The sequence below is a fragment of the Schistocerca nitens genome, chromosome 1 (assembly GCF_023898315.1).
Source record: "Schistocerca nitens isolate TAMUIC-IGC-003100 chromosome 1, iqSchNite1.1, whole genome shotgun sequence".
In the NCBI taxonomy this organism is placed as follows: domain Eukaryota; kingdom Metazoa; phylum Arthropoda; class Insecta; order Orthoptera; family Acrididae; genus Schistocerca; species Schistocerca nitens.
Window position 1 is genome coordinate 17,602,040 of NC_064614.1, and position 17,239 is coordinate 17,619,278.

Consider the following 17,239-nt stretch of genomic DNA (forward strand, 5'->3'; position numbering starts at 1 on the left):
TGTCATCAACTGGAGCTTCAATGCTATGTCTATTTTCCTAATTGTTGCTCATAACAATACCCAGTAATACAACATACTTCAGATGTTTTGAATAAATCCCAGTCAAAACTCATACAATTGTCAGGATAAAAAGAAACTGTTCCAACAAGCACTTCATGTGAAGGAAACACAAGATACTCAATGTTATGTAAAACATTGTTCTTGAGACCTCATGGCTACAATTGTGCACACAGAAAAACATCGCTTCTTTTTGTTGACTGAAACAAATGATTTTGAAATATTGATTGTTGTAATAAATAATCGAACATTCTACAATGTTCATGCAAAACAACAATACTGGTACTCAACTATACTGAGGGTTATAGCTTACCAAAGACTACCAGGTACTTTCAAGGTCACATACTGCTCTGAACTGCTACATTAATCTGTTGATATGTTTATAGTGCTGCACAATAGATGGCAGCACTTGTGCATGGTGAAAAGAATGAACATTCACAAATGTGTACATCAGCTCCCAATTGAGGAAAAATATTTCTATTGCAGTTAAGACGCCGTGCAAATTAATGTACTCAATTGTAACCACATGGTCTGAAAGGGTTAGAGCAGGACTCACCACCCAATCCAGATAATGATGGCTACAGAAACCCAGAAGTATCACTGTAAGATTGAAGGAAATGCCTCCCACAGGAAAGAGTATTACGATTCAAATGGTAAACTATCAAAGCAATTGCAAAAAAGTTCCAGAGTTTGAAGTGCTCATAAAAAGCAGTGAAGCTCACATAATACTGGGCTACAGAAAGCTAGATGAAACCTGAAATTTATAGCAGTGAGATTTTAGGGGAAAATTTAATCGTATAAGGCTAATGGGAAATTGAGGTGCTGTTTTTGACACAGTAGACAAGAAACTCAAATCCACTGAGATAGAAATGGAAGCTGCATGTGAGAGCATTTGGGCAAGAGTCAGTATCAGGAGTGGACATAAAATGATAATTAGATCATTCTACCACCACCAGACTCATTCCCTGATGTAACCAAAAACTTTAGAGAAAACCTCAATTCACTTGTGAGTATGTTCCCCCAATCATACTGTAATCATTGGTGGAGACTTTAATCATCCAACAATTAATTGGGAAATCGCAGTTTTGTTAGTGGTGTGAGTGATGACATTTTGTGGAAACATTACTAAATGCCTTCTCTGAAAACTACCTAGAACAAATAGTTAGGGAGCCCACTCATGATAGAAATATACTGAATCTAATGGCAATGAATAGACCTGAACTCCTTGAGGATGTCCACATTGAAACTGGTGTCAGTGACAATGATGCAGTTGTGGTAACAGTGATTAACAAAGTACAAAAGACAACTAAACTATGCAGAAAGATGTTATGTTTAGCAAACTAGATAAAAAAAAGTATTGTCATATCTCAATGAGGAACTTGAAACTTTCTGCACAGGACAGGAGCACGAAGAGGAACTAAGGCTAGAGTTCAAAAGAATAATTGACCATGGAGAGCGTAGATCAGTCCATAATGGGAGGGAACATGCATGATATACAGTCACTGTAAAGAAACTTCTAAAGAAACAGAGATTACTGCATAATAGGTGTAAAACAAAGCATAGGGGTATAGAAAGAAAGATGTTGAATGAAACACTTTTGCCTACCAACAGAGCAATGTGAGATGCCTTCAATGATGGCCATAGCAGAATATTGTCAAATGATGTTTCATAAAACCTAAAGAAATACTGGTCACTTGTAGAGGCTGTTAGTGGCACCAAAGTTAGTGTCCAGTCCACAGGGAATGGAAAAGGAACTGAAAGTGAGGGTAGCAAAGCAGAAGCTGAAATGCTTAACTCTGTTTTCAAACGTTCCTTTACAGAGGAAAACCAAGGAGAATTGTCCCAATTTTTTGAGCCTTGTACCACTGAAAAGATGACTGAAATAAGTATTAGTGTCAGTGGTGTTAAGAAACAACTGAAATCATTAAAATTGAACAAAGCTCCATGGCCTGATGGAATCCCTGTCAGATTCTACACCAGATTCGTGGCTGAGTTAGCCCCTCTTCTAACTATAATCTGTTGTAGGTCCCTCTGACAAAAAAACTGTGCCCAGTTCTTGGATAAAAGTACAGGCCACACTTGTCTACAAGATGGGTACTATTATAAGTGACCCACAAAACTATTGTCCACTATCCTTGACAACAATTTGTTGTAGAATCTAGGAACATATTGTGAGCTCAAACATAATGAGGAATCTGAAATAGAATGATCTTCTCAATGCCAATCAGTGTTGATTCCGAAAACACTGATCATGCGCATCCCACCTCACACTTTTCTCACATGACATACTGAAGACATTGGATCAAGGCAGCCAGGGAGATGCAGTATTTCTTGATTTCCAAAAAGCATTTGACTCAGTACCATACCTGTGCTTACTATCAAAAGTACAATCATAAGGTGTATCAAGTGAAAATTGTTCCTGGATTGAGGACTTTTTAGTAAGGAGGTAGTAGCATGTTATCTCGGATAGAGAGTCATCGTCAGATGTAGAAGTAACTTCAGATGTGCGTGTTGGGACCCTTCCTGTTCATGTTGTATATTAATGACATTGTAGACAATGTTAATAGAAATGTTGGACTTTTTGCTAATGATGCAATTATCTATAATAAGGTACTATCTGAAAGAAGCTGCATAAATATTCGGCCAGATCTTGATAAGATTCCAAAGTGGTGCAAAGATTGGCAACTTGCTTCAAACATTCAGAAATGTAAAACTGTGCACTTCACAAACTGAAAAAATGTTGTATCCTATGACTATAACATCAATGAGTCACTGTTGTAATCAACCAACTCATGCAAGTACCTCGGCATAACACTTTGTAGGGATATGAAACAGAATGATCACATAGGCTCAGTAGTGGGTAAAGCAGGTGGTAGACTTTGGTTTATTGATAGAATACTGGGGAAGTGTAATCAATCTACAAAGGAGATTGCTTACAAATCACTTGTGTGACCAGTTCTAGAATACTGCTCAAGTGTTTGCAATCCATACCAGATAGGTCTAACACGGGATATTGAACATACAGATAAACAGAGAAGGGCAGCACAAATGACCCCAGGTTTGTTTAATACATGGGAGAGTGTCACAAAGATGCTGAAGAAACTAAACTTGAAGACTCTTGATGATAGACATAGACTATCCCAAGAAAGTCTATTAACAAAGTTCCAAGAACCGGCTTTAAATGACGACTCTAGGAATATACTGCAATCCCCTACATATCACTCACATAGGGATCATGAGGACAAGATCAGAATAATTACTGCATGCACAGGGGCATTCAAACAATCATTCTTCCCATGCTCCATATGTGAATCAAACGGAAAGAAACCCCAATAACTGGTACAGTGGTATGTACCCTCTGCCATGCACCTCATAGTGGTTTACAAAGTATAAATATAGATGTAAATTCAGTTTCTCAATAGATGATTTTGCAAAACAAGGGTAATAGAACATAGTCAAATAATATCAGGCAATTCTGGGGAAATTAGATTAGGAAGTGAGACACTAAAGATAATAGATGAGTTTTGATATTCGGGCAGTAAAATTACTGATGTTGGCTGAAGTAGAGAGAATATAAAACGTAGAGTGGCAACAGTATGAAAAGCATTTCTGATAAAAGAGAACTTTTTTTAACACTGAATACAAATTTAAGCGTTTGGAAGTCTTTTGTGAAGGCATTTGTAGCTTTGTACAGAAGTGGAACATAAATGATAAGCAGTTCACACAAGAAAAGAACAGAAGCTTCTGAAAAAGTTCTCATTAGATTGTCCATAGCAGTTTCTGTTTTGTATGCAAAGGCTTGGTTCCTTCTTTGTCATTCTCCTCATCTCCTGATGAGTCATCAGATATTCCTACGGCTGGTACTGTTGAAGGGCCAGAAAATACCAAGGTACTTGAAGATGTCAGTTTATCTGAAACCATCAAATGGCCTGCGGAAGGGTACTGTTGTGCCAAAGTGTAGTACTGAATCATTGTCAGATTCACTTTGACTGCTGACTTTGAAATCATTATCTAATAGTAACTTCAAGGCTTTTTTGGCAGAGTAAAATAATTTACTCATATTCAAAAAAGGAACGTTGTACAAAATGAAACACCTACAGCCAAGGAAAGAGGCAACACAGATTGTGTATTTCGACAACAAAAGTGTCTCTGCTCACACCGCACTGCTAACTGAAAGTCCAAAATCCTTTGGCTGTGACACAATGCAAAGTGAATTCCTGCGACATCAGGTGGTAATAAATGCCACTAAATGTTACAGTAAGCCTGCTAGACAGTGCCAGGGACATTCTTTCAGTAACACTTTAACATAGCAAAATAGTAAACATGCGGAGTAGGCTGGACTGCTAAAGCAGTCCACTGGAGGGAACGTCTGTTTCCCAGCCAACTTCTACAGCAATTCCACCATAGGGCCAATTAAGTGGACTTCCACAGAAATCAACCATAGTGAAAGGGTAAATAATGGTTCTTGAAACTTAGTAACTAGAATTTCATGGGATAGTAGGCGTGTATTTTCCAGAATCTGCCTATTCAGGTTTATCAGCATGTCAATGATGCTCTAATATGGGTCAGACAAACATGTGACCCATTCATATTGCCCTTCTTTGTATAAATTCAGTATTGCCCATTAGTCCTATTTGTTATGGATCCCACACACTTGATCAGTATTCTAAAATTTCTTGCCTATGGAGTATCATCTCAGTTGTGTGACTGGATTTGTGATTTCCTCTCTGAATGGTCACAGTTTGTAGTAATTGATCGGAAGTCACTACCAACCATAATTATATGGGTGTGATACCTATTCGAAATGAAACTATGTAGTGCCAGAGACGTTTACAAGTCTCAAACATCTATTAAGTATATATACAGGCTGGAACAATAAATGAAAATTTATACCATGGCATCTATGCCTGGGTTTCAGGCAGGATCCCCCACATCACTTGATGCTGAACTACTGTTCCAATAGTGTCAGAGAGCCTGTGCAATGCTATTTGAGTATAGGGGAATACCAAGTGGGCTGACGTGAATGGGAATTTGGAGTGAGGTGTGCTAGTGTAGTCTGTGCAATTGTGCAAAGCCACTTTGTTGGGGTGGCATATTGGTTAGTGCATCTGCCTAGAGATTGGAGACCAAGGTTCGAATCCCAGCCTTAGTACAAATTTTCATCCACCACTTCAGCCTCCATATATACACTGTATTTGAAATGAGACTCAAGTTTTCCTTTAGCCTATCAGCAACTGCGTTATGTGAGTCAGGGGGTCAGTAAAAGAAACCAATTATAAATTTAACCTCAAGCCCAGGTTCAGCCACAGCATCCAAACTGCACACAAGAAAGATGCATGGGCCTTGTGTAGGCCAAGGTTCAGCCTGTCTCAGCTTTACTCAGTCCTCCTTGCTAGTACGTGGTACATCACGATGTTTCATTTAACATTGCAACGCACCATTGTTTCATCAGCATGACTTTCTTCAGTTCGGAAGAATCGCGGTGTCAGTGCTGTTTACCCTTTGATATTTTTTCCTAGTATAAAGGAAGTTCACAGGTCCAGGCAGTCTAGTAATCTGTCTTCACAAGCCTTTAATAATGAACAGGAATGACAAAAGAGAAGGATCGGAATGCTCAGTTTCTATTACGCAGTCGCATAACTGAAGGGTACTGCAAATCTGCTATGGAATGGCATTATAACATCACACAGAAAGAATTAAATCAAACAATGGAAAATCCAGGAGGGAATGTAATAATATCATGAGAAGGAAAGTTGTTACTCAGCATATAGTGGAGATGCTGAGTTGCAGATAAGCACAGCAGAAAGACTTTCACAATTAAAGCTTTCAGCCATTAGCCTTCATCAACAATAGACACGCATATGCACACGTGCACGCGCACACCCAAGCACGCACGGTCCAACACACACACACACACACACACACACACACACACACACACACATGCAAATGTAACTCACACACACAACTGCAGTCTCAGGCAACTGAAACCACACTGCCACACAGTGTGGTTTCAGTTGCCTGAGACTGCAGTCATGTGTGTGAGTTGTGTTTGCATTAGTGTGTGTGTGTTGGTGTGTGTGTGTGTGTGTGTGTGTGTGTGTGTGTGTGTGTGTGTGTGTGTGTGTGCATGCGCACCAAGGGCCGAAAGCTTTAATTGTGAAAGTCTTTTTGTTATGCCTATCTGCGACTCAGCATCTCCATTATATGGTGAGTAGCAACTTTTCTTCTCATAATATAGAAAGAATTTAAAGATTTAGCTGATGATGAAAGAGCAAAATATTATGGTCATTGGATGGGACTCATTCTTCTGTACATCAAGAAGCACTTTGTGCTAAATTTGCAGGTATGGATCACATGATGAAGTTGGTAGTATTATCAGCAAATTTTCTGAAGTTGCAAGCCTTATTGCAGTTTTAGTCATAACAGTTTAAGACGGAATAGAACAAAGAGTATGAAAAGTTTATACATTGTTACAAAGTATATTGGTTAAGTCAACGGACATGCCTGGAATGATTTTTTGATTTAAAAACCACTATTTTCGAACTTATGAAGAAAAAAGAAGAGCAGGAACAAAAATTAGAACATCTGAAATGGATTGCAGGCCTGGCATTTTAAGTGAACTTGATCACACACCACCCACAGTGAGACATTGTGAGGTGAGATACAACATATTTCTGATTTGATGTCAATGCATTTAAAAAGAAAATTTCGTTGTGGAAGGGGCAATTGTGACAAAAAACAATGAATTTCCATAAGCTCACTGGTGTTAGAGAAGATGTGAGGTTTGAATAATTAATTGTGGCCCTCAAAGAATTACAAAGGTAGCATTCCAAACACTTTGAGTACACCGCCAGTCTCACATCTGTCTTTAGACTGTTTGCTGTTTTAGTTGAAAGAATCCTGTGCATGTGCAGATGGAACTGATTGATCTGCAGTGTAACCCCCATGTGAAAGATAAATTCCTTTATGCTAAAACTGTGCAGGAGGTTTGTTTACCTCTGGTAGAATTTCCACATATCCATAGTGAAGATGCAAATGTGATAAAATATGTTTTTAAAAGACTTTCTTTGATCATGGAGCTAAATAAATCATGATTACATGTGAAACTGAGTGTGAAAATCCATTAAAATTGTCTGTCTCTGTCCATATACTGGCAGTTTATACTAGATAAAAATTATATGTTTTCTGTGCACCAAAATTAATTAAATAATACTGAAAATTTGTTTTGTTTGTGATCTGTGCTGTTGAGAAATATGAAATCAAGTCATATGCAGTTCAACTTCATTGCCATTTTAATGTGGCGCATTTGCAGTTGCCAATACCAAAACTCTCATGTCAAAGTCTTTGTGGCGTAGAGCGCCATAGATATCGATATTTGTTCTGTGCGTAAGTGTGCTATCTTTGAGGAGAGGGCTTTGGGCAGGATGTTGGACGCTAATGGAGTTAGCCTCCGGACTTGTATCTGTGTAGAAGCTAAGTGTGAATAAATCTGTATCCGAGAGAATTCTAGTTGTTTACCTACAACTATTCCATATTCCCTCACTGGTGACCCCGTTTTTGTGTAATACGCGTCCGAGTTACCGCCCGAAGGTTATTTACGCGCCTACCGCGTCGGGTTTCTCCGCGATCGCGAGGGCCTTTGTTCAGCTGCAGATAATGGCCTTTCAGCATTCACTGCCACCCGGATTCCAGCAACATCTCTCCAGCACTCCTGCCGTCGTAGTGGACATGCCGCAAGAATCTTCGGAATCCTTCAGCCAGAACATGCAGTGGAATTCATCGAGTGCCGCCAGTTTCTTCCAACCGCCAACGGTCGTGGACTCTGGCTTTGTTAGCCTGGACCTTCCCACGTGTTCTCCACAGAGTGTTGGTTGGAACATTCCTACTCCTGTGTCGAACACACAATTCAATACAGTTCGTGGCATCGAGCAAGGTTTTGCTACTTTGGAAAATCCAGTAGTAAACTCAAACTCGAATCAGTTCCCGCCACGTGTGTATCCTTCCGCGCCGGCTAGTCAACAGGTGTTCAATGCTCGCCAAACAGCAAATATCGCACCGAGTGTGCATCCTAGTGGACGTGTGTGGGATCCTTGTGTTGCTTCTAATCAAGTCAACAATTCTGTGCTGGACAGTAATTACTCCGACATCTACAACCAGCCCCACCACTCACGGTCGAGTGAATACTGTGTGCATAACGGACATTCACCGGTGTACTTAAGCACTTGTGGCTTCTCTCCGAGCTACCACGTCAATAAGAATGCACATTTTCACTACGATCCTCACACCGTTCGAGCGTCCGTCGCTTCTCAGCCGCCCCCCCGGCGCCAAGTGAATTTCGCGATTCCCACATTACAGGACGCCAATAATTCAGACTCGCAATCTTCTGCATGCTCTACTTCCGTCTGAAGTAATAGGCGCACCTCCGCAGTGACTGCAGTGCCGAATCTGCCGAAATTACAAGACTTCAAACCCGCTCACCCGGAGTTCTGGTTTAACCTGGTTGAGCAAACATTCAATGTCTGTGCTTTGGACGACAACGCACGCTTCGCCTGCCTCATGAACCATCTTCACGACCGCGTCGATTTAATTTATGATCTGGTCAAAGCACCCCCCCTAGCAGGGAAGTATGCTGTGGCGAAACAGACGATACTGGAGCGCGTCTCTAAAACCAGGAGAGAAAATGTGCGACAGCTCATCTACGAAGAGCGTCTCGGTGACAGGTCTCCGTCACAGCTGTGGCAGTGCATCTGTCTTCTCGTCGATGAGCAAGTTATGCCTGATGACACACTCGCAGAAATCTGGACTGAAAAGCAGCCTTTGCCTGTCCAGACTGCAATCTCTGTGTATGAAGATAGGCCAGTAAATGAACGTTTACGCGCCGCCGACAGAGCATACTCCGCCAGGCAACGTGAGCTCCGTGCACTGCATTCTGGACATGACCGCACTAAGACGCTTTCTGACACCACACCCTTGTCTGGTGCTGCTAATAACAAGTTTGTTAAACTAGCCGCCCTGCCTGCACCTTCAACTCCCCGCAACGACAGTGCATCGGCCTCTGTGGAAGACTCTGGGGCACATACTCCGTCACCTAGCAACTACCCATACGAGCACAGGCCTGCCCAACCTTACTGTTTCTTCCACGCGAGATTCGGGGAGCAAGCACGCAAATGCCAGTCACCGTGTTCTTACCCAAACTCCAACTGCAGGTAGGCTACGGTGCCACCTCCTGCGATGTAAACAACAGGCACCATCCCACGTTGCACTCCGTTTCGGACAATAACAGTAAGTGTGGTCGAGTCCATGTTCGCGATTTATGATCAGGTGTATGTTTTCTGGTAGACACTGGTGCAGACGTCTCTTTGCTGCCGGTTCGCCTAGCAACCAATAGAGTGCAACCACACAAAACAGTACTTCGTGCAGTGAACTTGTCTACCCTACAGTGTTCGGGTTCCACTTTGTATACAGTGAAACTTTCGCCCGAGTACAAGCTGGAGTGGACGTTTCTAGTGTCAACAATTGAAGAACCTATTCTCGGAATTGATTTCCTCAAGCACTATCAGTTGTCACTAGATTTTGTGCAAAATACTGTGTTTTACCCCCCCCCCCCCCCCTTAACAAACATATTCCTTTCGCTTCGCCGAGTGACAGTTCGGCTAACTCCAGACATGTGTGCTGTGCTAAGAAGTGTGTAAACCTATCCTTGGAGCTGCAATCTTAGACAAACAAGTGGCTAGTGGAGTGCGCCAAGTCTTCGAAGTTGCGGATGGAACGGATGGAAATGCTGCTGCATCTCTGCGACATACACCACGAGTTGGCCTCCACACAACAACGCCTCGCGGCACTACAAGCAGACAACTCGTCGGCTACAGACAAGGTCAGTCTGTGCCAATCTGGTGTTCCCGTGCCCACGCACATTAACAACAATGTCGTGAACTCTGTAAACTGTGTCAGCACCCCTTTTTGTAATGATAGGGTATGCCCGAGTGCTCATGCTCCTTGCGTTCCGAATGGACAATTAACTTGCCAAGCTCGTGGCAACGAACTACGGCCATCTGCTGTTCGGCCATGCCCAATCGTGCCTACAGCGCTCGTAGCGGCACGGCCCTCTACCAAGAACCAGAGTACCAACCTCGCCCATGTTAACACGTGTGCGGCCTTTACGCAGCCTACGAGCGGGTGGCACACCTGTACTTCCGTGCCCTCAGCGCCACAGCTTGGCCCGTCCGCCACTGCCTGCTCCGCTTCGCGGACATCTGACGGTTGTGCCGCACCACGTATTGCAGTAGTCACTAATGGCACAGTTCATCGGTTACGTCTAACCGATGGGCCGCCCATATCGCAACGCCCACGCCGCCTCAAGCCGGAATTTATGAAAATTGCAAAAGAACAATTGGACGATCTATTACAAAAGGGAATAATTGAACCTTCTTCCGGTTGCTGGGCTAGTCCTATCCTGTTTGACCAACAGAAAGACGGTACTTGGCGTATGGTCGGAGACTATAGGCATTTAAATGCCCGCACCATCATTGATAAATATCCGGTCCCACACATTGCAGACTTCAATCATGCGCTCGCAGGTGCAAAGTACTTCTCTGTTTTGGACTGTAAGCACGCATTTCATCAGATTCCTATGGCTCCGGACGATATTGAAAAGACTGCCATAACCACTCCCTTCGGGCTGTTCCAATACAAATTTATGCCGTTTGGGTTGAAAAACGCCCCCCAAACATGGCAGCGTTTCATCAATCAAACTTTATCCCATCTAGACTTTTGTTTCGTATACATGGACGACATATTGGTTTTTGCTTCTACTTTGGAACAGAGTGAGGAGCGTGTTCAAGTCGTGACAGATATTTTAGCAGCCGCTGGTACTGAACTGAACAATAAAAAGACTCAATTGCACCAGTCATCCGTCACATTTCTAAGTTATGTTGTGTCATCGGACGGTCTGACACCACCACAGGACAAGATCAAGCCTGTTCTCGAGATGCTACGCCCTCAGACCTATAGGGAATTACCAGGTTCATCAGAACAGTTAATTATTACCGGAAACATTTGCCAGCCGCTTCTGCGGTGCAGGCTCCTCTCACAGATGCTCTCGCTGGCCCACAAACTTCTGGCACCCGCAAGGTACCATGGACACCAGACATGGACAAGGCATTTAATGAACTCAAACAGCTGTTGGCCTCCGCTGTCACTATTGCTCACCCACGGGCGGACGCCACAATGTTTATCACTACTGACGCTAGTGACAATGCTATCGGCGCAGTACTGAGTCAGACATACAACGATGTTACGACCCCCCTGCAGTTTTTCTCAAAAAAACTAAACAACACGCAGAAGAAATACTCAGCATTCGACAGAGAATTACTTGCAGTTTACGAGGCCATAAGACACTTCAGAACTGATGTTGAGGGACGAGATTTTTATGTGCTCATTGATCACAAGCTGTTGGATCCTGCCATAAAAAATCCTGCGGCTGATCCGCCCCCACGACGCTTTCGTCACATCGATTACATCTTGCAATTTACAAATGACATTCGCTACATCCGAGGAGCGGACAATGTGGTCGCTGATTTTCTCTCGCGTGTTGGTGCTGTCACAACCTTAATTGACTTAACGGACCTACCTCGGTTGCAATCGGCAGACCCCGATTCCATGCAGTTAATTTCAGACCACAGCTCCTCTCTCCAACCAGTACGCTCCACTTTCCCTGGCATATCTGACTTAGTGTGGTGTGATGAATCACCTGGTACTTTGCGGCCATTCATTCCTAAGCCCCTTCAACGCCAGGTCTTTGACGAACTACACACATTAGCACACCCTGGTGTCAAAGCTTCCACCCGTCTGGTAGCTGAACGGTTTGTCTGGAGAGACATGCGCCGTGACTGTCAGTCTTGGGCAAGGGCATGCATGGTGTGTCAACAGAACAAAGTTTCCAGGCACACTTCTCCACCCCTTGGATGTTTTGCCCAACCGCCAGGCCGGTTTCACCATGTTCATGTCGACCTCGTAGGCCCTTTGCCCCCCTCCGAGGGTTTCCGTTACTTGTTTACAGCTATTGACAGGATGACTCGGTGGGCTGAGGCTGTGCCTATTCCAAACATTACCTCTGAGACAGTAAGTCGAGCATTCTTAGATTCGTGGATCTCTAGATTTGGCTCACCTGTTTACCTCACCACTGACCAGGGACGACAATTCGAGTCTTCAGTTTTCTCTGACTTATGTAAAATGTGTGGTATTGTCAAAATTCATACTTCTGCATACCACCCCCAAAGCAATGGGCTTGTCGAGCGATGGCATCGCACCTTAAAGTCTGCCCTGCGTTGCCATGACTCACTATGGACAGAGGCACTGCCCTTCGTGCTTCTTGGCCTTCGTGCGACTTTCAGGGAAGACCTCAAGGGTTCCGTAGCCGAGTTTGTGTATGGCCAACCTCTGGTTTTGCCTGGAGAATTAGTCACTCCGACCCCACTTCCATGGTCCTCTGAACTCCCTTCACTTCTCGAGCAGGTGCGCTTGCACTGCAGCAAAATTCAGCCGCCACCTCCGGCTGCTCATACACCTCCGCGCGTGTACGTACCACGCACGCTAGACTCTTGTGAGTACGTGTTTCTCAGAGACGACTCAGTCAAAGCCCCGCTTCAGTCGCCCTACACAGGTCCTTACAAGGTCGTCAAACGCTCTGAGAATAACACGGATCTCCTCATAAAAGACTCTGTAACCACGGTCTGACTCAACCGAGTGAAACCAGCTTTCATTGAGCCTCAGGTGAACCTCCCTGATTCTGCCCCTATTTCTCCCACTCCTGCTTCGAGCGGCCATCCATCTTCCCACACCATGCATTCGGGTATTGAGTCCCCACAGCGTGCTTCTCTGTCGAGCACTGCTCCTTCTCCGCGTTCATCTAATTCGAGTGGCCAATCTTTTCGGGGCTTCACTCCTCACAGCCCTCGCAGTCGAACTGCCAACCACTCGGATTCTACCGTTGTGTTACCATCTTCGTGTGACAGCTCTTTGTCACGCCGTTCAATCCACGCTGGCTCCTCGTTGCCTTCGGTCACGCTCCCTCTTCTGTCAGCTGATCGCCCGAGGTTGTCTCCTGCGCAGTCCAGTGCACCTGCCACCCCCCTCTTAGCAGATGCTCCCCCCTGCCATGGCTTTCCCACACCTCCCTACCTCCCTACCATTGCTCGTACAGGTGCCATCCAAGAATTCACAACACATGTGCACCCTGATGACATACATAAATTATCTGTTGTCGTAGATGGCGATACGGTGTGTGTCGTACTCGCGTGTGACAATATTGAGGGAGGAAGTCCAGAATCTCGTGTGGAGCGCCGCTTTAAAATGAGCAGAAGTGCTGCGTGTGGCAATTTGCATGCCTTTGTTAGGCCTTCTGGCAAGGTGATTCTCCGCCTGCCGGCTGACGAAGTGCTACACCTCCACTCCAGGACGGGGCGTCGTCTTCAGCCGCCGGCGTCGCTTGCTGACTTCACCGTCGACGTACCGGGTTTCACCCCCCGGTCTCCTACCAGTCGACCGCTTCCGCCTGACGCAGAAGAACTGTGCGTTACCTTCCTAACTTCTCACCCCCCCCCCCCATTCACAGGGACGTACTCCATACTGCGTGTGTGTGTGTGTGTGGGGGGGGGGGGGTCTATGTGGTGTAAAGCGCCATAAATATCGATATTTGTTCTGTGCGTAAGTGTGCTATCTTTGAGGAGAGGGCTTTGGGCAGGATGTTGGACGCTAATGGAGTTAGCCTCCAGACTCGTATCTGTGTAGAAGCTAAGTGTGAATAAATCTGTATCCGAGAGAATTCTAGTTGTTTACCTACAACTATTCCATATTCCCTCATCTTCATAACAGAAGAGCGTAATTAAAGTAGCGATGGAAATTCACAACTTAACAAACCTGGTGAACAAAGACTGCTATGTCTTTGCATATAGCCCACCAACATAACAGTACTGCACCATGGGTTGCCTAGACATGAAAGCACAAGGGTTAAAACAAGATCCCAAACAACACATACCTGTATTTTTCTACAGAATGAATACTTTGTGCCTAAGCATCTAGTGTCTCTTCATACCTGTCATTTCTTCTTTCGTCCATGAGTTTTCTTTAACATACATGTTCTGCACTTCAGGACATACAGTGGCTTATATATCAATGAAAATTATCAATTTCTGAAAATATTATGTAACTGAATGGATAAAAAATATAGTCACCAAGTGACGGCAGGAGAAAACACATATAAAAGTTAAGGAAATATGCAAGTTTTCAGAGCCAGTGGCTCCTTATGCTGGCAAAAAGTTGAAGATGAAGGGAGAGGGATGAAGAAAAAGGACTAGCAAGGGTTAGAAAATGGGGAGAGTTATGGGAAAGTCGCCCAGAACCCCAGGCCAGAGGAGACGCAGTCTTTCCTTTTCATCCCGTCCAGTATGTCTCCCCTGATCCTGGGTTCTGGGCAACTTTTCCATGACTCTCCCCATTCCCTAAACCTTGCCAGTCCTTTCCTTTCATTCCTCTATTCCTCTTACTAACCCTTTAGTCCTTTTCCCAGAAAAAGGAGCCTCTGGTCCTGAAAGCTTGCACATTTTCTCAACTTTTATATGTTTTCTCCTGCTGCGGTTAGATCAGGATATACAGTGGATGACCTGAGAACACTTACCAACTAATCCTTCTGGATCAAATGGTCCAGAACCATAAACAGCCTGAGCAGTGGGATGCTGGTACAGGTGATCAACACCCAGTACTAGACGGTCTATGTAGCCTACTGCACCACCAACACAGTCCTCAAACTGGCCATTTTCATGGATACCTCCAGGTCCCATATAGCCCCTGTAAGAGTTACAGGTAATTACAATTCAAAAGTGCTATACTTTAATGTCTAGTTTCTATCACCAAACATTTCTTTTTTATATGATTGTAAATTTTAATATTTAGCATTGTAATTGTGCTCTTTCACTTAATATTAATAATATTGATTTCAGTATTTAAGATTGTAGCTGTATCCTTTAATTTGACTACACTACTGTTACCTACACATGACAAATCACATTTCATGTAAAATGACCAGTGCCAAATAAAGAAAAATAAAAACATATTTGTGCTGTAAGATGATGATAGGAGGAAGATGGAGTAAAACCCAGTGACGGCATACAGCCTACTCTCCTTGAATAGCACCAAGGGGACTGCTGAGCCTAATGTCTGCCTCTATTGGATGGATTATCATCAACAATGTCACATCCTCCCACTCAGTGAGAGGTCTGGACTCCAATTAAGTGCAATGGCACAGTGTCTCACAATCACAAACTGCAAGCCATCACATCTTCTCCCCTTGCTGGCCAAATACAGCAGATGTAATTTTTTTTTCACCATCAGGATTTGAGCTGACTACTTCCAAGCTGTGAACCACCACACAAGTATGTATCAGCAATCACACATAAGGAGGTGGGTCAAGAGCTCCTGGAGACCAGCATAACAGCACAGTAAACACAAACATTTTTCTTGCAGTTTGTACCAGACTACTTTTAAAACTACTAAAAGCAAGTTGAGCTCCCATATTGTTATGTGTGCCTATACACCATAATCTAAAAGTGGTGTGTGATTGATTGTCTTTCCTCATTCTTATCTATTTAATAACTAATAGCATCCTACATACTGGCAAAGTACAAGGGATATTTTTAAGGTATTGTTTAACTGGCTGCAACTGTGTAAATTTCACATATCCTGTAGAAATGCACATGCATGATCAGCAGTCCGACACTGATAAAGGGGAGGGAAAAGAAGCTGTTGGAGACTGGCTGTATTCATGGACAGCTCATGCCCATGATGTGGACATCATCATCATCATCTTAGACAGTTTCCAGTCTCTGACTGGTTCTGTATGGAACATAGGCCTCTCCATCATCTTCTGTCTTGCCATTTAATTAATATAATGTCCATGATGTGGACGTACACAAATTAATTTCATGTTACAATAAATGTTTAAATTATGGAGGGAACTATGTAGGAAAAATAGTTTAAGCTGTAAGGAGTGAACAAAAAAGTTAGTGACAGGATCTTTACTAGTTTGGTTTATAGTGAAAAACAGAGTTCAATTAATACAAGCTATTATCCAAAATACTTACATCTAACACATGTGAAGAGAAAGTAGATTTAGAGAGACAGAGAATAAACAACACAAATTACTTACTTTGGACACCCTGGGACTTCGAAGAAGAATGTAATTGCACAATTGCCAGCTATGGCTGCAGCAGCAACAACCCAGAGTGGCAGCAGGATTATTATATCTTGCATAGCTGCTAGCAATTTAGTCTGTAAATATTGAACATTTGTAGAACATTTGGGTAGCTGTTTTGACAGACAACATCTAAGAAGAGGCAAGAATTTGAGAATGATGCGTAAAATATTACAAATTCTTGTTCAATATCTATACTCTGTAGATCAGTTTAAAATACACAGTAGAGGAGTGAACAAAAAAATTAGTGACAGGATATTTACTAGTTTGGTTTCATACTGTGCTGATGTGAGAGTACTGAGTGTTTATAAGTGTCTATGTGAATTATTATCCTAATATTAATTTCGTGGATGACCCAGATTTGATTGCTGAAACTGCCAAGGATTCTTCCTTAGTGGGAGGACTGGTAAGGGATGCACACAACCTCATGATGCCAATTGAGTAGCTACTTGATTGAGTAGTAGTGGCTCTGTGGCCTGGAATGTCTGCAGGATGGTCGGGAGAGTGGTGTGCTGACCACATGCCCCTACATATTGCATCCGCATGATGCCACATGGCACAGGATAATATGGTAGCCAGTACACATGCTTTGGGTCTTCATAGCCTAGACAAGGAGCTCATTTTATAGTAAATGATGTCTCAAAGATGATTCCTATGAGTTCAAAAACAGGTAAACTTCTTGTCGGACAGGTTCCTGCTACTTAGACACCAGACTTCAAGTCGTTGTGGCGGGTGTACTGCAAGACGACCAAAATTTCTGATGAAACTCAGAGTTCTGAAAGATAAAGAAAGGTGACATTCTCTATCAGCAGGTTTTCACATTTTGTTTTTGAGAACACAAGAAAGGGTTGTATTGCAGTTTCTATAATGATAAATACATTGATCATTCACACTTTTTTTGTGAGCCTCCAACATGTTCTGCAAATTGCACCA

At 43.3% G+C, this 17,239-nt stretch overlaps 1 protein-coding gene across 1 annotated transcript in view; it reads right to left on the reverse strand.

Annotated features, from left to right (window-relative positions):
- LOC126240620 (heparan-alpha-glucosaminide N-acetyltransferase-like) overlaps positions 1 to 17,239 on the reverse strand; it is a 349,296-nt gene that overhangs the window by 22,982 nt on the left and 309,075 nt on the right. Inside the window, exons 10-11 of the mRNA XM_049947938.1 lie at positions 16,262 to 16,383; positions 14,735 to 14,904 (exon numbers count right to left, since the gene is read on the reverse strand). Coding sequence (XP_049803895.1) covers positions 14,735 to 14,904; positions 16,262 to 16,383 — 292 coding nt within the window. The remainder of the gene's footprint in view (positions 1 to 14,734; positions 14,905 to 16,261; positions 16,384 to 17,239) is intronic.